This window comes from Somniosus microcephalus, chromosome 1 (assembly GCF_052327205.1).
Source record: "Somniosus microcephalus isolate GS21.2 chromosome 1, FLI_Smic_1.0, whole genome shotgun sequence".
In the NCBI taxonomy this organism is placed as follows: domain Eukaryota; kingdom Metazoa; phylum Chordata; class Chondrichthyes; order Squaliformes; family Somniosidae; genus Somniosus; species Somniosus microcephalus.
Genome location: NC_140987.1, coordinates 51,717,691 through 51,740,579, shown reverse-complemented (window position 1 = coordinate 51,740,579; position 22,889 = coordinate 51,717,691). Strand labels below are relative to the sequence as shown.

At 44.4% G+C, this 22,889-nt stretch overlaps 1 protein-coding gene across 2 annotated transcripts in view; it reads right to left on the bottom strand.

The window, feature by feature from the left end:
* The window catches only part of LOC147124066 (cadherin-related family member 2-like), a 189,510-nt gene that overhangs the window by 83,643 nt on the left and 82,978 nt on the right, over positions 1-22,889 (bottom strand). For both annotated transcript variants that reach the window (XM_085980586.1, XM_085980646.1), the window contains exons 16-17: positions 17,757-18,003; positions 12,164-12,403 (exon numbers count right to left, since the gene is read on the bottom strand). In XM_085980586.1, the coding sequence (XP_085836712.1) occupies positions 12,164-12,403; positions 17,757-18,003 (487 nt within the window). The remainder of the gene's footprint in view (positions 1-12,163; positions 12,404-17,756; positions 18,004-22,889) is intronic.

Sequence of the window (22,889 nt, the reverse complement as noted above, 5' to 3'; positions counted from 1 at the left end):
TAGTAAGTAGAAGTCAAATTTTAACAAAAGGCAAGTTTTCAACATATTTTAAAAGGTCAAAATAAGCCGAACTAAGAATATTTAAACAGATATGGAAAAGCTGAGCTTTCTTACAAAACTTGCCACTAGCAATGTTACTGTGTCAGGCAGAACTCAATATTCAGAACCGATCGGACTGCCTCGATAAGACAGTGTCTATGAATAATTGATCCTTCTATTTTTTTTTTTTTACAGAGCTTCATTCTTCCTTACTTGACCAACTATCAAAAATACATAAAAGAGAAAATAGATCTACTTTGTTTCTATGTCTTTTTGAATTATTAAAACACTCCCCGAAGGACACGTTGATTTTATTGGAGCAGTGACTTACAGTTTCTAGAGGGTTTTGACACAAGTATTGTATTGTGAATCTGACAGAGCCACTGGGAGTGTTATAGCAACACAGAAACTGCAGTCCATTCTGTTTAAGTCCCAGAATAACTTTGTGGGATGGCCTTGTAGAGACGCAGCCTCCACCCACCCATTATAAGGCCTTCAATGGGAGCAGGCAACTGTCCGACCGAGGGGTGGATGTGGAGACCACCTGAAGATCCGAATAGAAAAGATCTAATAGAATGGCAGAACAGGCTCGAGGGGCAGAATGGCCTTCTCCTGTTCCTATATTGGTTAAGACATCAAGAGAATTCGCTTCTCTTCTTCAAGCAGTGTCATGGGATGTTTTGCATCTGCCTGAACAGGCAGCCAGAACCTCAGTTTAACTTTTAACCCATAAGACCACCTTGGACACTGCAAATCGTCCTCAGTACTACACTGAAGTGTCGCCTAAATTATGAGCTCAAGTCCTGGAGCTTGAATCCACAACCTCTGACTCAGAGGTGAGACCACTACTAATAAAGCCTAAAAGACCCTCTTGGAAATTTGTCATTTCTATTTAAATCTTCTTAAATAATTAATCGCAAAGAGAAAAAGTTTTCTTTTACTCATCTTATTTGCTTACGTTGTAATGTGGTGCGTTTGTTAAAGATCTGGGGTTTAATTCATTCGATCTGCAGTCTGATGAGGCGATCACGAACCGCCCTTCCGGAAGGACAATGGAGTGGCTGCCTCCTCCCTCATTCCTATTCCTCCTCCTCGTCATCTTTCTCATCTTCCTCTTCCTCCTCGTTCTTGTCCTCCTCCTCCTCTCCTTCCTCCTCTTGAGGTGGTCCTGCAATCCCTGCTGGCAAGGGCTGGGCCCTCATGATGGCCAGATTGTGGAGCATGCAGCAGACCACCACTAAATGGGACACCCGCTCAGCCGAATACTGGAGGGCTCCTCCAGAGTGATCAAGGCAGTGGAACCATTGCTTGAGCACCCCAATGGTCTGCTCAATGATGTTCCTGGTGGCAGCATGGCTGTCATTACATGAGTGCTGGGCAGGAGTGTTGAGGTTGCGGAGGGGAGTCATGAGCCAGGTGGAGAGCGGATAGCCCTTGTTTCCGACCAACCAGTCGTGAGCTTGATGTGGTGGCTGGAAGAGTGCTGGCACAGTGGTCTGGCACAGGATGAAGACATTGTGGCTGCTGCCAGGATAGCGGGCATTGACATTGAGGATTCGCTGTCTGTGGTTGCACACCAACTGCACATTAAATGAGTGGTAGCCTTTGCGGTTACAGAAAATCTCAGGATTGTTATGAGGTGCCCGCAAAATGACGTGGGTGCAGTCAATGGCGCCCTGCACCATGGGGAATCCAGCTATCCTGGCAAAGCCACAAGCACGCTCATCCTGCTTCTCTCTGTTGATCTGGAAGGAAATGAAGTCCCTTCCCCTACCGTAGAGAGCCTCTGTGACCTCCCGGATGCAGCGATGGATGGCGAACTGTGAGGTGTTAGCTATGTCTCCTGTTGCAGACTGGAAGGATCCACTGGTGAAGAAATTGAGGGTGACGGTGAACTTGACTGCCACTGAGACAGCCGTGGTCACCCTGATCTGAGGCTGGCGGTCTGGTGGCAGGAGATGACAGAGTTCTGTGACCACTTCCTTGGTGAAGCAGATATACATTGCTTCTTGCTTAATTGGAGGTAGGAGAAGTGCTCTCAGAATACCCTTGGAGGGAAAGGCCTCTTGTTGAGAGCCCTGATGGCCCTCTTCCTCCCTCTGGTCACATGTTCCAGTCTTTCGTGTTGCCTCCGCTCCCTCCACCGAAGATCCTGGAGGGCGAGATTGACTGCCAGTACAGCTATCATTAATGTACCCACGTGTAGCAGTTTGATTTTTTTAAGAATAAATGTAGCTACCTTTTAGTTGCCACAACACTCCTCATACAAAATAACCTTGAAATTACTGAATGACACTGTTGGGACTATGTGAAACTGACAAGAAACCACTGAAACTCCACTAACCTGACAGCTGCGAGTTATTACTGATGATCCCTTTAAATAACGTCCCTGGAGCCGGCTTCCTGCTGCTTCATGCCAGCTCTCCCTGTTGCTGTTACTCCAGGTGCTAAGGTAGGTGGCAACAATCAATTTCGTAGATCGGGCGGTCAGTGAGCATTGCACACTCACTGACGTCACGATCTACCTGGTGTTGAGGCTCCCGGCGATAATTGTTACCGGTGGCGCTACCAGGGGGTGGGATTTGGTGTGTGGCATGGGATTCACCTCACCCCAGTGATAATGCTCTAGTACCATTAGCGCTATCTGCTGGCGCTAATGGGAGGAGCTAATGGGATGAATTTTTCCCCCCTACTCTTGTACTGCAACCCCCTTGCAATAAAGGCCAGCATGTCATTTGCCTTCCTAATTGCTTGCTGTAACTGCATGATAATTTTCTGTGGTTCCTGTATGAGGACACCTAAATCTCTTTGAACACCAACATTTAATAGTTTCTCACTATTTAAAAAATATTCGGTTTTTCTATTCTTCCTACCAAAGTGAATAACCTCACATTTCCCCACATTGTACCCCATCTGCCACCTTATTGCCGATTCACCTAACCTATATCCCTTTGCAGGTTAGGGGGAGAAATTGGGTGCTTTTGCGACTCCAGTTACCGCCTCCGGGGGCGCTAACGGGGTGCAAATGGCTTTGTAACCGGGCGCGGCGCTGACATCGGCTCCCGCCATATTTGGTAGGAGTTTTGTGGTGGCGCTACGGCGATGCGCCCTGTCATCGCCGTGTGCATCGCCCCGGTAGCGCCCCGGACCCGAAATTAACTTTCGACCCCTGCAGTAGCGCCAGTCGAAAACACCGACAGCTACAGGAGGTGTGCATTGGGTGGCCGGCCGCTTCAGGGGCAATAATTAAAGGCGAGGTGGCCGAGGTAAGTTAAAAAAACCCTTACTTTTCCTGTTGGTGTTGGTGTTTTTTTCGCGGGTTTCTGCCTGTGATCGATCAGCCCGGCACTCTGCTTGCAGGGTCGATTGGGCTGGGTGTGCCATTGCCATGTCCGAAGCCGGTGCCAAGGCTGATGTTGGGTGGTCTGTCCGGTTTTATTCTTATTATTGTTTCTGCTAGTGGTTTGTTGCAACCGAGTGGCTTGCCCATTTCAAAGGGCAGTTAAGAGTCAACCACGTTGCTGTGGGACTGGAGTCACATATAGGCCAGACCAGGTAAGAACAGCAGATTTCCTTCCCTGAAGGACATTCGTGAACCAGATGGGCTTTTACGACAATTCAATAGTTTCATGGTTACCATTACTGATACTAGCTCTTTATTCCGGATTTATTGAATTAACTGAATTTAAATTCCCCAGCTGCCTTGGTGGGATTGTGAACTCTTGTCTCCAGATTATTAGTCCAGGCCTCTGATTACTAGTCCAGTAACATAACCCACAATGCTACCGTTACCTTACACCCCCTCATAGCCTGCCTGAATCTGCCACTTGATCCATCTCCCTGTTCAAAGGTACTTTAGCAAAAGGATAACTCCAGTTGAATTGGTGAGCACGGCACACGATACAAGTATTTACTTCCCTTCAGCAAAATTATAGCACCTGTCAGGGTGACAAGTCATTAACACCCCTTAATTGGCCTTAATAGGCAGCGAGTGCTGGTGTAATGTCAGAGCATTACTGTAAACCAGTACTGTTATGACAGGGTAAAAGCAGGCACTAGCAGTAATACTGGCAACAGGTGCTGCTACTCTTCTTTCTCAGTCCATCGCCATGTGTGTTAGCAGCAAAAAATATACTTCAAGATGCGTGTTAAAGACAAAATGAAACATGCAAATTGTGTAAAATAATTGATGATTGTTAATATACCTGTACAATAATATCCCAAGAAACAGCATCCAACATGAATTCAGAAGGGGCAGAACTTGGCTAACTAATCGACTTGATTTTTTTTTGAGGAACTGGCATCCCAAATGAACTGTGAAAGCTGCACGATATACTTTCGTGACTTTCAAAAGGTGTTTGACAAACCTCTGCGTGAAAAGCTAAAGTTTAAAGTGGGGATCCAGCTTAAAATCTGGGAATAAAAGAAAGAAAGATTGGTGGGAGACCAGAGGATTGGGAAATTTTTAAAAACCAGCAAAGGATGACTAAAAAAATAATAGAGGGAGAAGATGAATTGTGACAGCAAACTGGCAAGAAACATTAAAACAGATAGTTAGAGTTTCTACAGGTATATAAAAAGGAAGCAAGTAGCTAAAGTAAACTTTGGTCCCTTAGAGGATGAGACTGGGAAATTAATAATGGGGAACGGGGAAATGGCAGAGACTCTGAACAAATATTTTGTATCTGTCTTCACGGTAGAAGACACTAAAAACATCCCAATAATGGATAATCAAGGGGCCACAGGGAGGGGGGAACTAAAGACAATCACTTTCACTAAGGAAATAGTACTTGGTAAAATAATGGGACTAAAAGATGACAAGTCCCCTGGGCCAGATGGCCTGCATCCCAGAGTCTTAAAAGAAGTGGCTGCAGAGATAGTGGATGCGTTGGTTGCATTATACCAAAATTTCCTGAACTCTGGAAAGGTCCCAGCGGATTGGAAAACCGCAAATGCAACATCCCTATTTAAGAAAGGAGGGAGACAGAAAGCAGGAAACTATAGACCAGTTAGCCTAACATCTGTTGTTGGGAAAATGCTGGAGTCCTTCATTAAGGAAGCAGTAGCAGGGCATTTGGAAAATCATAATGCAGTCAAGCAGAGTCAGCATGGTTTTATGAAAGGGAAATCGTGTTTAACAAATTTGCTGGAGTTCTTTGAAGAGGTAACAAGCAGGGTGGACAAAGGGGAACCAATGGATGTGGTGTATTTGGATTTCCAGAGGGCATTCGATAAGGTGCCACATAAAAGGTTACTGCATAAGATAAGAGCTCACGGAATTGGGGGTAATATTTTAGCATGGATAGAGAATTGGCTAACTAACAGAAAGCAGAGAGTCGGGATAAATGGGTAATTTTCCGGTTGGCAAAAGGTAACTAGTGGGGTGCCACAGGGATCGGTGCTCGGGCCTCAACTATTTACAATCTACATTAATGACTTGGATGAAGGGACTGAGTGTAATGTAGCCAAGTTTGCGGATGATACAAAGATGGGTGGGAAAGCAAGTTGTGCAGAGGACTCAAAGAACCTGCAAAGGGATATAGACAGGCTAAGTGAGTGGGCAAACATTTGGCAGATGGAGTATAATGTGGGAAAGTGCAAGGTTATACACCTTGACAGGAAAAATAAAAAAGCAAATTATTATTTAAATGAGATTACAAAATGCTACAGTTCAGAGGGACCTGGGGGTCCTTGTGCATGAAACACAAAAAGTTAACATGCAGGTACAGCAAGTAATCAAAAAGGCAACTGGAATGTTGGCCTTTATTTCAAAGGGGTTGGAGTATAAAAGCAGGGAAGTCCTGCTACAACTGTACAGGGTATTGGTGAGACCACACCTTGAGTACTGCGTACAGTTTTGGTCTCCTTATTTAAGGAAGGATATACTTGCATTGGAGGCAGTTCAGAGACGATTCACTAGGTTAATTCCAGAGATGAGGGGGTTGACTTATGAGGAAAGGTTGAGCAGGTTGGGCCTATACTCATTGGAATTTAGAAGAATGAGAGGTGATCTTATTGAAACATAAGATACTGAGGGGGCTCGACAAGGTAGATGCAGAGAGGATGTTTCCCCTCGTGGGGAAATCTAGAACGTGGGGGCACAGTTTTAGAATAAAGTGTCACCCTTTTTGAACTGAGATGAGGAGGAATTTCTTCTCTGAGGGTCGTAAATCTGTGGAATTCTCTGCCCCAGAGAGCTGTGGAGGCTGGGTCATTAAATACATTTTATGTGGAGATAGACAGATTTTTGCAAGATAAGGGAGTGAAGGGTTATGGGGAGCGGGCGGGGAAGTGGCTTTGAGCCCAAAATCAGCCATGACCTTATTGAATGGCAGAGCAGGCTTGAGGGGCCAAGTGGCCTATACCTGCTCCTATTTCTTATGCTCTTAAAGAAAGACTTGCATTTATATAGCGCCTTTCACGACCACCGGACGTCCCAAAGTGCTTTATTGCCAATGAAGTACTTTTTGAAGTTTTGTCACTGTTGTAATGTAGGAAAGGATGTAGGAAGAGATAACAAACTGGTTGGTGAATAGGAAGCAACAGGTATTTGTTAGGAGTTTTGTTGGGATGGTGCCCAAAGATTGGTGCCAGGACCCTAACTGTTTCTACTTGGCGTTACTAACTTGAATTCAGAACCTCAATGAAAACTGGTCACATTTGCAGCTACCAAACGAAGAGGGACAATTGAATCTGAGACAGCTCAAGTACTTAGTTAGACAAGATATGTAAGTGGACAGCAGAATGGCAGATGAAATAAGAACAAGTTTAAAGTATTCCACATAGGTTGAAAAAATGGGTGACCTACATGTGACAAAATGAAGCATTTTTGTCTAAGATTTAGCATAAATCTTCTTTAATTCTGTCATGATAGAGGTTAAAAAATGATTTCGCTCACGGAAATCATAACCCACCTTAACTCACTACAATAGTTAGAGCGCATATTTGGTTTGTCTGTGTCTGACATTTTTTTTCAATCTGTTCTCAGGATGCAGGCAGCGCTGGTTTTCATGTACTTGATCACAAATAACTAGAATAATTGGAATCAATTTTATACCTTGCCATGGTGAGATTTGAACTACAACCCTTAAGGTTGTTAGTCCATAACCATTACACTCCCATGATTCAGGAAGAGCCAAGCTATTCAGTTTAAGTACAAGCATCTTGTGTTTTTTTTTATAATATGTATTTCGATTCCCAACCATTTTTTGTATTGAACGGTTATTTAAATCTGTTTGACCACAGAAAGTTTTTTGAAGGCATTTATCAACCTGTTTTGTTCAAATCAGAAAGTCTGTCTATAGTCTTCAAAGAGAGATAGCCAGGCCAGATAGAGTCGAGAGTGAGCAAAGGAAAAGGCCCTCCACACAGGATATTAATATCATAATTTTGCACAGCAGTTGGAAACTATTATTATTTTCTACTACATTCCTGCATACTTTCCTGCACACGGGATACTTCCCTTTATTAGCAGAGGCATAGAGTATAAGAGCAGGAAGGTTATGCTTGAACTGTATAAAACACTAGTTAGGCCACAGCTAGAGTACTGCGTATAGTTCTGATCACCACGCTACAGGAAAGATGTGATTGCACTAGAGAGGGTACAGAGGAGGTTAGAAACATAGAAGATAGGAGCAGGAGTAGGCCATTCAGCCCTTCGAGCCTGCTCCGCCATTCAATGAGATCATGGCTGATCATCCAAATTCAGTACCCTGTCCCTGCCTTCTCCCCATATCCCTTGATCCCTTTAGCCTTAAGAAATATATCTAACTCTTTTTTGAATATATTTAATGAACTGGCCTCCACCGCCCTCTGTGGCAGAGAATTCCACAGGTTCACCACTCTCTGGGTGAAGAAATTCCTCCTCATTTCAGTCCTAAATGGCTTACCCCTTATCCTTAGACTATGACCCCTGGTTCTGGACTCCCCGGCCATCAGAAACATCCTTCCTGCATCTAGTCTGTCCAGGCCTGACAGAATTTTATAGGTTTCGATGAGATCCCCTCTCAATCTTCTAAACTCCAGTGAGGATGTTACCAAGACTGGAGAATTCTAGCTATGAGGAAAGATTGGAAGGCTGGGGTTGCTCTCTTTGGAACAGAGGAGGCTGAGGGGAGACTTAATTGAGGTGTATAATGAGAGGCCTAGATAGAGTGGACAGGAAGGACTTATTGCCCTTAGCAGAGAGGTCAGAAGGATTGGTAGAAGGATTAGAGGTGAGTTGAGGAAAACTTTTTTCACCCAGAGGGTGGTGGGGGTGTGGAACTCACTGCCTGAAAAGGTGGTAGAGGCAGAAACCCTCATCACATTTAAAAAGTGCTTGGATGTGCACTTGATGTGCCATAACTTACAAGGCTACAGACCAAGAGCTGGAAAGTGGGATTAGATAGGGTAGCTCTTTTTCGGCCGACGCATACACGATGGGCCGAATGGCCTCCTTCAGTGCCGTAAATTTCTATGATGCTAAGATACATGAGCAGCTAGCACAGCTTAACAGCTACTGTAAAAATATATGTTGCACCACTGTTACAATTCATTTGTTCTTTTATTGATTAATACATTTGTTTGGCAGTTAATATATATCTGGACAAGTGAAAACATAAGATGCTGATGATCATCTACGAGAGCAGTCTGAAACATGAGAGCCACAAATTTCTAGCGTAAAGAAACCAAAGATATAACAATGTTCTCCATGAATGTGCTCCGGGAATAGCTGATGATGAAGTTGACGGACGTCTAGGGGATTTTGTAGACTTGACACTCCATGGGGGAAAACTTCATTTGCGCTCAAAAAGCGGGAGTGCAATGGATGCAGGAAACAATCCCTGTGCCTGAAGGTATGACCTGAAGCGCACCTAATATTGGGCCTTGGACCTATAACAATTTTCTTCAGCCTGTAACAGTAATTGTGAGTTTGTTTTTCCAAACGATTTCCAAACAAGCTCAAGCGTCAAACTTTAAAACCTTTCTTGAGATATATATATCGGCAGTAAAAAGAAAATTCTTAATTTTACTTCAAAAAGCGAGGCCGAGAGAGATTGACTGCAAGAGAAGCTGGCTGAGAGGGAAAGATAGGCGAGGGATGGAGAAAGAAAGACAGACAAACGGGAGATACAGAGGGCAGAGAGCCACACACAGAGTCAGAGAGACAGTGTGTGAGTGAGAGAGAATTTCAGTGGCCTAGATTTTCCTCCCAATCATGCCTGAAATTGAGCGGGATAGCAGCAGAAAATGATGGACAACTTGTGAGGTCACCGCCTCACTATCCCGACCTGCATTTCCCTCCTCCTGTCCCCACTGGGAAACTGCTGGCTGCTCTTTCCCTGCCTGCCACATTTAACTGGCAGCAGAGGAGCGTGGAGTGGATCCTCGACAAATTTTCCTTACAAACACCTGAGTTACCCCCCCACTCCCAGGGGCCAGCATGGGGAAGGAAGCGGTAGGCCCTGGGAAGCTACAGGAATGGCCCTGAGGTTCCCCAACGGATAAAGAGGGCCTTGTAGCAGCCTCACCTTCCTTTATTCTGTCCCCGATTATCTTGTAGCCCTCGGTGTCTGCAAGGCAGCTGCAGTGCAGATCTCCAGGGTGCTTCTGCCTCTTTAACTGCCCAGTTGTCTCTTCAGGTGCTGCAGTTGCAGTCACACTACTGCATTGCTGGGATTTTATGGCTGGGCAACAGCGGGCTCGCACTCGGTGGCAGGAACCATGGCGGGTGCCGGCAACGCATACCTGATGAATGATGAGAGTTCGTTCTATTGAGGGTTTGATGGACTGGTCGACCACTCGAGGCACACCTTCATTCTCTTGTTAATAAAATTGATGCGCTATCAATTACTCAAAAGACTGAGGTTAAGCGAGTAACTAACAGGCTTTTATTAACAAGAGAATGAAGGTGTGCCTCGAGTGGTCGACCAGTCCAGAATACAGAGGGACTGTGGAGCAGTCACCTTTATACCTGGACTCGTGGGAGGAGTCAGCCGAGGCATGTACAGACATGTACACAGTGGAATACAAACACCCACACAGGCAGGTATAACAGTGGTTTACCACAGGGTTTATAATGGCAGAATAGGCGAAATTCCCAGAGAAGCCTGGGACCTCCCTGAGACATGCACCCACGATGCGAGGGCGAGGGAGCAGCGGAGACATCGCCCTGTTCCTCCTCACTGGAAAATTATGATCTACATAAAAGGGGCAGAATCCCAGTGGGAACCTGTTTCCTCTCCAAAATTCCTTCTTCCATGAATGACCTGACCACTCTCCTCTGCCCCTGGCCCGAAATGGAATTTAAGGCCCATATTATTTTCCAGGAACCAATCAAAAAACACTTTCTCTACTGTCTCCGGGGAGATCTCTTCAAAAAAAAAAAAAAAAAAAAAAAAATTTTTCAAATTCTTACAGATGCAAATCAGCCTTGAAAGAAAGCCATTCGTTTAATCTCGGAGCCTGAAATTTGCTGAACGTTAATTGACCTGAGGAATTTAAAAGCACTTACAATGACCTGGATTTGAACAGAGGGGCAGTGGAGCAGCAGCCTCAAAGGTTAGCAGTTAAATGTCACAACTGTGCTCCAGGTACCCCACTATTCAAAAAAGGTGGTAGAGAGAAAATGGGGAATTACAGACCGGTAAGCCTGACATCGGTACTGGGGAAAATGCTAGAGTCCATTGTAAAAGATGTAATAGCAGAGCACTTGGAAAACAGTGACAGGATCAGACAAAGTCAACATGGATTTACAAAAGGTAAATCATGCTTGACTAATCTACTGGAATTTTTTGAGGATGTAACTGGTAGAATAGATAAGGGAGAACCAGTGGATGTGGTGTATTTGGACTTTCAGAAGGCTTTCGATAAGGTCCTGCATAAGAGATTAGCGTGTAAAGTTAAGGCACATGGGATTGGGGGCAAGGTACTGACTTGGATAGAGAACTGGTTGGCAGACAGGAAGCAAAGAGTTGGAATAAACGGGCCTTTTTCTGAGTGGCAGGCAGTGACTCGTGGGGTACTGCAGGGATCGGTCCTAGGACCCCAGCTATTCACAATATATATAAATGATCTAGACGAGGGAACTGGATGTAATATTTCCAAGTTTGCAGACGACACAGAGCTGGGTGGGCGTGTGTGCTGTGAGGAGGATGCCGAGAAACTCCAGTATGATTTGGACAGGTTGGGTGATTGGGCAGAAGCATGGCAGATGCAGTATAATGTGGATAAATGTGAGGTTATCCACTTTGGTGGCAAAAACAGGAAGGCAGAATATTATCTGAACGGCAATAGATTGGGAGAAGGGGAAGTGCAACGAGACCTGGGTGTTCTTGTGCACCAGTCGCTGAAGGTAAGCATGCAGGTGCAGCAGGCGGTTAAGAAGGCAAATGGTATGTTGGCCTTCGTAGCGAGAGGGTTTGAGTACAGGAACAAGGATGTCTTGCTGCAGTTGTACAGGGCCTTGGTGAGACCACATCTTGAGTATTGTGTGCAGTTTTGGTCGCCTTATCTGAGGAAGGATGTTCTTGCCATGGAGGGAGTGCAGCGAAGATTCACCAGACTGGTACCTGGGATGGCAGGAATGACGTATGAGGAGAGATTGGGTCGATTGGGCTTATACTCACTGGAGTTTAGAAGAATAAGAGGGGATCTCATTGAAACTTATAAAATTCTAACAGGACTAGACAGACTAGATGCAGGAAGGATGTTCCCGATGGCTGGGGAGTCCAGAACCAGGGGTCACAGTCTAAGGATAAGGGGTAAGCCATTTAGGACAGAGATGAGGAGGAATTTCTTCACCCAGAGAGTGGTGAACCTGTGGAATTCTCTACCACAGAAAGCAGTGGAGGCCAATTCATTAAATATATTCAAGAAGGAGTTAGATATATTTCTTAAGGCTAAAGGGATCAAGGGAAATGGGGAGAAGGCAGGGACAGGGTACTGAATTTGGAAGATCAGCCATGATCTCATTGAATGGTGGAGCAGGCTGGAGGGGCCGAATGGCCTACTCCTGCTCCTTCCTTCTATGTTTCTATGTACCAGACTACCCATGAGCATTGCCACTGGAATTCCACTTGTAAGCTGCGTAAAAATGACACTACTAGAAAAGAGAGAACAATATTATTGTTTCGTGTCGTACCTCCACTGTGATGGCAACATGCGTTGTAGAGCTGCGTGCAGGATTACCACAGTCTTTGGCTTGGATGGTCAGATTGATAATTCCATTCAAAGAAGCATCCATGGACTCCCTGTCCAGTGGTTTGACCGCAGATATTACTCCAGTGGAACTATTGATGATAAAATGTTTAACTGGATCTCCTTCAATGATTTTGTACGTAATTTTACTGTTTGGGGAGTCCTCTTGGTCCCGGTCAAAAGCCTGGGAATGATAATGCACAAGAACGTCAACCAGTTGCAGCACTTCAGTTGTAAATCATATTTACTGGAAGATGAAAGTTGATTAGCTAATCAGTTTTGCGTCAAAAGGTTGAGGACGAAGCTGCAGTATAACTGGAGGCTAATGGCTCGCCGGATGATTTAGTGGCTAAGTGTTATTGGATCTGAGTGTACTCTGCAGCTTCACCTTGCCTGAGAATAGAGAAGTGTCATTATGTTGACAGCTCGCATTGCACTAGAACAGTACCAGGCCCAAACTGGTGCCTGCAGTATAAAAGAGCCCAACCCCTCCTGTTTCTGTACAGTTAACATCAGCCTACACAATGCATATAATGGAATGCAATGGATAAGAAATCAGATGGGGTGTAAAAGCTGATTTGCTATCACTAATTTTGCACAACTACCCAAAACCAATTTCAACCCTTAGGGAATGAGAAAATCCTAAATTAACCTTGTGGGGTGGTTCATAATGTATGGATATTATTGTGTTCGTGTGAAACTCCTTCTACGATTATTTTAACAGAAGTGTTAACTAATTTTTTACTACTTCCAAAGAAGCATGGTTGGCATCTCAAATATTTCCTGCTGGTTGATTCTTGTATTTTTTTTATTTAAGGAAGACATAGAGGAGAAATCTTTAATGGATTAGACAGAACACAGTTTCCATAGAAATGTCTGTTGTTTGTTCCTGAGTTCTCTGTCCAAGAAGAGTGAGCTGGGGGTATGCCAAACCGCACCTATCTATGGTCCAGATTATTGTGAATAAAGTTGAATTGAAAGGCCTGTAGTGCTGATGAAGTAGATTGCATGGGTCATTGCACCCCAAGGCTCTGAGCTAACTCAACCATAAATCATTCTCTAGTATAAATAGGTTATAGTACATTTGATGTTCAACAGCATGCACTTGGAGAGGGTTGGGACTAGGTTGTCCACCCTGGTTAGTACAAAGGATATTTAAGAGAGGAATCTTGTTATTGATGTTGTTTAGCATATCCATGTTTTTCCTGTAGTATGAGAGAGCAATGACCACAAATCCCATTATGCAGCTAAAAGGAGCAAAATGATGCAAAGGCTGTTCAGACAAAAGGTCTGGTGGCATTCCAGCCAAGCTGCACCATCTTCAAGTACGGCCAGCCCAAGAACCCTGGCCCCAGTTAAATAAATAAATAAAATTCTAGGCAGCACTTGCTCCAGAGCAGTAATGGGATTTGCCTGTGTCCTCGCCATAGTGTCATGTAATAAAAACTCTTTGGCAGAGTTTGGAAATCGAATGCAAAGCTATGTTTGCAAGCTTCCAGGCTTTCAATAATATGATACCTATATTTAAGAAGAGATAGAAAATGTCCAGGGAACTATAGACCAGTCAGCTTAATGTCGGTGGTAGGAAATATGTATGAAATCCCTACTAAAGGAGTATATAGAAGAGCATCTAGAAACCAAAAATATAATAATGAATAGTCAGCATGGATTTCAAAAGGGAAAGTCTTGCTTGACCAACCTCGTTGAATTATTTGAAGAGGTAACATAGAGAATAGACAAGGGTAATGTAGATGTAATTTATCTAGATTTTCAAAAGGTTTTTGATAAGGTACCACATAATAGACTAAAGAATAAGGTTAGAGAATGCAGTCAGGGGACAAGTAGCAGAATGGATATCTAGCTGGCTTTCAAGAAAGGAAGCAGAGAGTAGGAGTAAAGGGTAGCTATTCAGAGTGGCAGAAGGTGGGTAGTGGTGTTACATAGAAACATAGAAGATAGGAGCAGGAGTAGGCCATTCGGCCCTTCGAGCCTGCTCCGCCATTCAATGAGATCATGGCTGATCATCCAAATTCAGTACCCGGTCCCTGCCTTCTCACCATATCCCTTGATCCCTTTAGCCTTAAGAATTATATCCAACTCTTTCTTGAATATATTTAATGAACTGGCCTCCACCGCCCTCTGTGGCAGAGAATTCCACAGGTTCACCACTCTCTGGGTGAAGAAATTCCTCCTCATTTCAGTCCTAAATGGCTTACCCCTTATCCTTAGACTATGACCCCTGGTTCTGGACTCCCCGGCCATCAGAAACATCCATCCTGCATCTAGTCTGTCCAGGCCTGACAGAATTTTATAGGTTTTGATGAGATCCCCTCTCAATCTTCTAAACTCCAGTGAGTATAAGCCCAATCGACACAATCTCTCCTCATACGTCATTCCTGCCATCCCAGGTATCAGCCTGGTGAATCTTCGCTGCACTCCTTCCATGGCAAGAACGTCCTTCCTCAGGTAAGGCAACCAAAACTGCACACAATACTCAAGGTGTGGTCTCACCAAGGTCCTGTACAACTGTAGCAAGACATCCTTGTTCCTGTACTCGAACCCTCTTGCTACGAAGGCCAACATACCATTTGCCTTCTTAACCGCCTGCTGCACCTGCATGCTTAACTTCAGCGACTGGTGCACAAGAACACCCAGGTCTCTTTGCACTTCCCCTTCTCCCAATCTATTGCCATTCAAATAATAATCTGTCTTCCTGTTTTTGCCACCAAAGTGGATAACCTCACATTTATCCACATTATAGTGCATTTGCCATGTTTCTGCCCAATCACCCAACCTGTCCAAATCGTACTGGAGTTTCACGACATCCTCCTCACAGCTTACCCTCCCACCCAGCTTTGTGTCGTCTGCAAATTTGGAGATATTACATCCAATTCCCTCGTCCAGATCATTAATATATATTGTGAACAGCTGGGGTCCTAGGACCGATCCTTGCGGTACCCCACTAGTCACTGCCTGCCACTCAGAAAACGACCCATTTATTCCAACTCTTTGCTTTCTGCCCGCCAACCAGTTCTCTATCCAAGTCAATACCTTGCCCCCAATCCCATGTGCCTTAATTTTGCACACTAATCTCTTATGTGGGACCTTATCGAAAGCCTTCTGAAAGTCCAAATACACCACATCCACTGGTTCTCCCTTATCTATTTTACCAGTTACATCCTCAAAAAATTCCAGTAGATTAGTCAAGCATGATTTACCTTTTGTAAATCCATGTTGACTTTGTCTGATCCTGTCACTGTTTTCCAAGTGCTCTGCTATTACATCTTTTATAATAGGCTCTAGCATTTTCCCCACTACCAATGTCAGGCTTCCAATAATTCCCTGCTTTTTCTCTACCACCTTTTTTGAATAGTGGGGTAACATTAGCTACCCTCCAATCCATGGGTACTGTTCCAGAGTCTATCGAGTTCTGGAAGATGACCAGCAATGCATCTACTATTTCTAGGGCCACTTCCTTAAGTACCCTGGGATGTAGATTATCAGGCCCTGGGGATTTATCGGCCTTCAATCCCATCAATTTTCCTAACACCATTTCCCTACAAATACTGATTTCTTTCAGTTCCACCCTTTCATCAGACCCTATGTTCCCTGGCATCTTTGGGAGGTTATTTGTGTCCTCCTTGTGTTCCACGTGGGTCAGTGCTGGGACCACTGTTGTTCACAATTTATATTAATGATTTAGACTTTGGAATCAAAAACACAATTTCTAAATTTGCAGATGACACCAAATTGGGGGGATAGTCAATACTGTGGAGGACTGCAACAAATTACAAGAAGATATTAATAAACTTGCAGAATGGGCATATAATTGGCAAATTAATTTCAACATAGATAAATGTGAGGTGATGGCCCAGAAATTCGGGTCTCCACGGGTGAGTACGCATGGGGTACTCATCTGTAAGCCCAATGGAAGTGCCGGTCTCATGCATGCACTGCGCATGCGCGGTAAACCGGCACTTCCGTTCCCCTGAAAGAAGGGGTTAAGAGGTGGAACGCCTGCGCAGGAGAGGCAGCGCGTGCGCATCGAACTTACGTTTTTTTTTGCAGGTTTTCCCGGGAAGGTAAGTCTCCAGAAGTTAGACATGCAAAAAGCAGTCGCAAGGCCTGCTTTTAACAAGGTAAGTGGTGAATTAATTTAAAACATTTTTTCTGCAGGTTTATTATTTTTAAATACTTTAAAGGTAAGTTTATTTTTAGCCCCGTTAGAAAATAAAATTACTTTTTTCAAAAATTTAAATTATTGTTTAAAATAGTTATTTCATGTAATTTATAGTTTATTTTAAAAATGTGATTTAAAAAAAAAATTATTTGAAGATTTAGTGATGTTTTGGGGCTTATTGTATTTATAGGTTTGACAGGTCTTCCTGTTAAACTTATGAATGAAGCATTCCCTGCTACCATTGGCTCTCCATGGCCCACGTGATCCCAGGGGACGCATCGAACTAACTGCGCCCCTGGGATACGCAAGCACTGCGCGCCGGCAGTTGGAGGAGGCCCAGGATCGCAATTCCACGGGGGCCCACAGCTCAACGGCTGGCGCGGTAGGTAAGTGCAGGTCGGGGGCTTGCACCCGCGGGAAGCCCCCGACCCGAATTTCTGGGCCATTACATTTTGATAACAAAAATAGGGAGGTCGCGTGTTACTTGGAAGATAAGAATCTAAATGGGGTAGAAGAGCAAAGGGATCTTGGAGTACAAATACACAAATCACTAAAAGTAGCGACGCAGGTCAATAAGGTCATAAAAAAAAACAAGCACTAGGATTTATTTCTAGAAGGATAGAATTGAAAAGTAGAGAAATTATGCTAAACTTGTATCGAACTTTGGTTAGATTGTTGGAGAACTGTCTACAATTCTGGTCACCATATTATAAAAGAGGATATAGAGGCACTGGAGAGGATGCAAAAAATATTTACAAGGATGATACCAGAAATGCGAGGATATACCTTTCAGGAAAGGATGAACAGGCTGGGTCTCTTTTCTCTTGAAAAGAGAAGGCTGAGGGGTGACCTAATAGAGGTATTTTAAATTATGAAAGGTTTTGATAGAGTGGACACAGAGAGCGTGTTTCCACTTGTGGGGAAGAGCATAACTAGAGGCCATTGATATAAGATAGCCACCAAGAAATCCAATAGGGAATTCAGAAGAAATTTCTTTACCCAGAGAGTGGTGAGAATGTGGAACTCGCTACCACAGGGAGTGGTTGAAGCGAATAGTATAGATGTAGTTCAGGGGAGGCTGGATAAGCATAGGAGGGAGAAGGGAATCGAGGGTTATGCTGATAGATTTAGATGAGGAAAGATGGGAGGAGGCTCGAGTGGAGCATAAACGCCATCATGGACTGGTTGGGCCAAATGGCCTGTTTCTGTGCTGTATATTCTATGTAATAAATGTCCGTGCCATACATTAGTGTACTGACACTATTTAGAGTTCTGCAATATTCCAAATATTCTGCCCATCACAAACCCATCATGACCCATACAAAAATAGAAATTTTTCATAACATTTTCTTTATACCTGAACCTGGACAATATTCTTAACGACATTTTCCTTAATAAATCCAGTGTAAGCATTTCTTTGGAAAACAGGTACTTCGTCATTTGCATCAGAGATGGAAACTTCTATCTGTACATTGGTTGCAAGTCCTCCGCCATCTCGAGCTTGCAGTGTGACAAAAAACTGCTGTCTCTTCTCTCTGTCCAAGAATGTTCTATTTTTCACAAAGAACGTTCCAAGTAGTGGGTCCACATCAAACGTCTGCAATCTGTCATGACCAAAGCAAAATATAAATCATTATCTGACTCAAGTGATTTATGATTTATTGCCCAGCACTTTTTCCTGGTGTTTAAATTTTGAATATTAGCTTTGAAAAGAAAAACATATTAAATAAATTTCAACTTCTTGTCCAATATATATGATTTTTTTTTGGAACGACAGATTTATCAGATTCAACTATTCCATTGTACATAAAATAATTATTTTAGCAGAATTTGTTGTAAGGTACAAATTTTGATGCATGAGAAAAGCTCCAATAACATAAATGATGTGGCTGAAATCAGTAATTATTAATCTCGCTGGATTCCCATTCTTTTTGTGCAAGGAACCATTTTGCAACTTGGGATCCTACCTGTGTTAACGTTATTGGACAGAAATTCGTCTGGGCCAGTTAGTGGGTCCAGACTTGGCACAGCTTGGACACATGTGCCCGAACCAAGATGGCCGGTCGGAGCACTATGGAACTGGGAACAGCATTTAAGACGGAGATGAGGAGGAATTTCTTCTCTCACAGGGTCGTGAATCTTTGGAATTCTTTACATAGAAACATAGAACATAGGAGGAGTAGGCCATTCGGCCCCTCGAGCCTGCTCCACCATTCAATGAGATCATGGCTGATCATCCAAATTCAGTACCCTGTCCCTGCTTTCTCCCCATATCCCTTGATCCCTTTAGCCTTAAGAAATATATCTAACTCCTTCTTGAATATATTTAATGAATTGGCCTCAACTGCCTTCTGTGGTAGAGAATTCCACAGGTTCACCACTCTCTGGGTGAAGAAATTCCTCCTCATCTCTGTCCTAAATGGCTTACCCCTTATCCTTAGACTGTGACCCCTGGTTCTGGACTCCCCCGCCATCGGGAACATCCTTCCTGCATCTCGTCTGTCTAGTCCTGTTAGAATTTTATAAGTTTCAATGAGAAACTCCAGCGAATATAAGCCCAATCGACTCAATCTCTCCTCATACGTCATTCCTGCCATCCTAAGTATCAGTTTGGTGAATCTTCGCTGCACTCCCTCCATGGCAAGAACATCCTTCCTCAGATAAGGCGACCAAAACTGCACACAATACTGAAGGTGTGGTCTCACCAAGGCCCTGTACAACTGCAGCAAGACATCCTTGCTCCTGTACTCGAATCCTCTCGCTATGAAGGCCAACATACCATTTGCCTTCTTAACCGCCTGCTGCACCTGCATACTTACCTTCAACGACTGGTGCACAAGGACACCCAGGTCTCATTGCACTTCCCCTTCTCCCAATCTATTGCCATTCAGATAATAATCTGCCTTCCTGTTTTTGCCACCAAAGTGGATAACCTCACATTTATCCACATTATGCTGCAGCTGCCATGCATCTGCCCAATCACCCAACCTGTCCAAATCATACTGGAGTTTCTCGGCATCCTCCTCACAGCACACATGCCCACCCAGCTTTGTGTCGCCTGCAAACTTGGAGATTTACCTTTTGTAAATCCATGTTGACTTTGTCCGATCCTGTCACTGTTTTCCAAGTTACCCCAGAGAGCTGTGGAGGCTGAGTCATTGAATATATTCAAGGCGGAGATAGACAGATTTTTGAGCAACAGGGGAGTCAAGGGTTATGGGGAGTGTGCAGGAAAGTGGAGTTGAGGACAAAATCGGACCAGCCATGATCTTATTAAATGGCGGAGCAGGCTCGAGGGGCCGAATGGCCTGCTCCTGTTCCTATTTCTTATGTTCTGATGTTCTTACCCCTGCTCCTCCAGGCTACACAATTAAAAGAATCTTTACTTCCTTTTTTGGTGGCGATTGCTCGCTAGGCCGCATCCACACCAGCAAAACCTGAACGGAGCGGAGCTGGCCCAGCGCCGGCTCCGCTCAGGGCAGCCCGATTTTCCGAAGGGGTCCTAAAAAAGCGTTACATCCCTCATTACCGTAGGCAAGGGGCCTAATGCCTGTTTTGGGTGTCCGCCCCGATGCCTGAAAATCATCCAAGGCCAATATGGCGTTGGATGTTTGGCAGGCGCCCTTGGGGCTCGGGGCATAGCCCTTACGATATTGGTCATTCTTGCCCCTGTATTTTACCCAGAAAACGAGCGCAACAATAACTAACTTCTACCCTATATATTCATTATACATGCTTAATGTATTTAAATTAGAACATTGATATTCAAACCTTCTACTTTACAATGTTTGGATGGATATTATGGCCAGTAATAAGTCTGCCAATACAATGTGAACATTAAAGACAAGCTGTATTTGCATGTTGGGAAGACTTTTAAAGAACGCAACCACAGAATTTAGTGCTTGAAGTAATATCAGATCAAAAAATGCAGGCCAGGGAGATCAGTTGGCACCAGAGCGAGATTGGCCACACCCAGCATTATGTTCCTAACTCTATTTGCAGGCTCTGGCAGAACTGCTCCCCGTAGGCTGCGGATCAGCATAGAGGCAGTAACAGAATTATATAAAATTACATAGAATTTATTGCACAGAAACAGGCCATTCGGCCCAGCTGTTCTATGCTGGCGTTTATGCTCCACACGAGCCTCCTCCCACCTTACTTCATCTAACCCTATCGTGTACATAGCTAGCTTCCCCTTAAATGCACCTATGCCGTGTCAGACAATTTGTTGTCCATAGACATTTCAAACAGGTAACTGTTGCTTTGGCCAGCAAGGTCAACATCTTCATCTCCTTTCCCACTGATTAGCAACAGCAGTATGACAACGCTGTCCAATTCCATCACAGTGCTACATTCCACAAAGTCATGGGGGGGGGGGGGGCGTAATTGATGGCACCCATTTAACCATCTAGGCCCAAAGACATAACGCCAGGGCCTACTTGAACTGAAAAGGGTGCAGTTGGTCAGGGTTACCAGGACCTCTGGGTCATGCAGGTGCATGTTTGCTTCCCAGGCAGCAGTCACAATGCTTTCATTCTAAGAATCTGTGCCACCCTTATTTGAAGGTGAAAACAGCCTGTAAAGATTACTCCTCAAAGACCAATGCTACCCTTTTTGGCCCTGGCTAATGACACTCTTATGCCAGGCATGGACAGAAGTACAGTTCACATGCAGTGATGTCCATGGAACTACAAGGATCATTATAGAGCATGCCATAAGGTTTGTGAAGCAGTGCATCAGATGCCTCGACAGATAAACATAAGATGGCCACTAACAGATTAAGTAAAGAACTTAGGACAAAATTCTTTACACAGAGAGTGGTGAGAATGTGAAACTCGCTGTCACATGGAGTGCTTGAAGCAGAGAGTATGGACACATTTAAGGGGCGGTTTCATGCACACGAGGGAGAAGGATATAGAGGAATAGGGGGCAGGGTGGCAAGAAGCAATTAAGAGTGGGAGGAGTCTCGTGTGGAATATAACCATCAGCACAGACCATTTGGCCCATCATGTCTGCTTCAGCTCTTTGCTGGACCAATCCAAAACTAATCCTGTTGCCCTGTAATTTCCCCATTGTCCTATATCTTCCTCTGCTTCAAACATTGATCCAAGTTTCTCCTTAAAAGATACAATAGTCTCTGCCTCAACCATTCCCTGTGGCAAAGTATGCCATGCTTAAAAAAACCTCCATTAAAAAAAATTTCTAACCCTTTTCCTCACTTTCTTAATGGCAACTAAACCCTCAATGCTCACGCCCCAACCAGAGGAAATAGTCCTTCCGGCTTCACTCTTTCAAAACCTTGCATAATTTTAAAAGCCTCTATCAAATTTCCTCTTAGCCTTCTCAGCTTCCAGTGGAAATAGTCCCAAAGGCTCAAGTCTCTCCTTATCACTGGCATCATCCTGATAAATTTACTTTGTACTCTCTCTATGGCTTTAATGTCCTTTCTATAAAGAGGTGCCCCAAACTGCACACAGTGCTGTAACTGTGGTCTAACCAATGTTTTGTACAAATTTATCATTACTTCTTTACAGTAGTGTGGTGAAATAAGTCTTATAAGTATATAAGCTGGTCAGAAGGCTGCAACCCTCAACCAGGCCGGGAGACCGGTAGCCTTCTTTTCCCGTACACTACAGGGTCCTGAAGTCAGGCATTCTTCTGCTGAGAAGGAAGCACAAGCAATTATCGAGGCGGTCAGACATTGGAGACATTATCTCGCCGGCAAACGTTTCACACTCCTCACTGACCAGCGGTCTGTGGCCTTCATGTTTAACACGAAGCAGAGAGGCAAGATAAAAAATGACAAGATCCTAAGATGGCGGATAGAACTGTCCACTTACGACTGCGATATTATGTACAGGCCAGGAGCACTCAACGAGCCACCCGATGCCCTATCTCGAGGGGTATGTGCCAGCCTTAGTACTGACAAGCTCCAAAGTCTCCACGACGCACTCTGCCACCCAGGAATCACCCGATTGAATCACTTCATCAAGTCTCGCAACTTACCCTACTCCATTGAGGAGGTCCGAACGATGACCAGAGCCTGCCGCGTTTGTGCGGAATGCAAACCCCGCTTCTACAGGCCCGAACAAGCTCACCTCATCAAGGCAACTCGGCCATTCGAGCGCCTAAGCCTTCATTTCAAAGGTCCTCTCCCATCGGTTGATCGTAATGTCTATTTCCTCAACGTTATAGACGAATACTCTCGTTTCCCCTTTGCCATTCCCTGCCCGGACATGACCAGTGCTACGGTAATCAAAAGCCTCTGCAACTTATTCTGTCTGTTCGGTATGCCCAACTATATCCATAGCGACAGAGGGACATCGTTTATGAGTGATGAGTTACGCCGGTTCTTACTATCAAAAGGGATTGCTACTAGTAGAACCACTAGCTACAACCCCTGGGGCAATGGGCAGGTTGAGAGGGAGAATGCGACAGTGTGGAAGGCAGTCGTTCTGTCTTTAAAATCAAAAGGCCTACCGACCTCTCG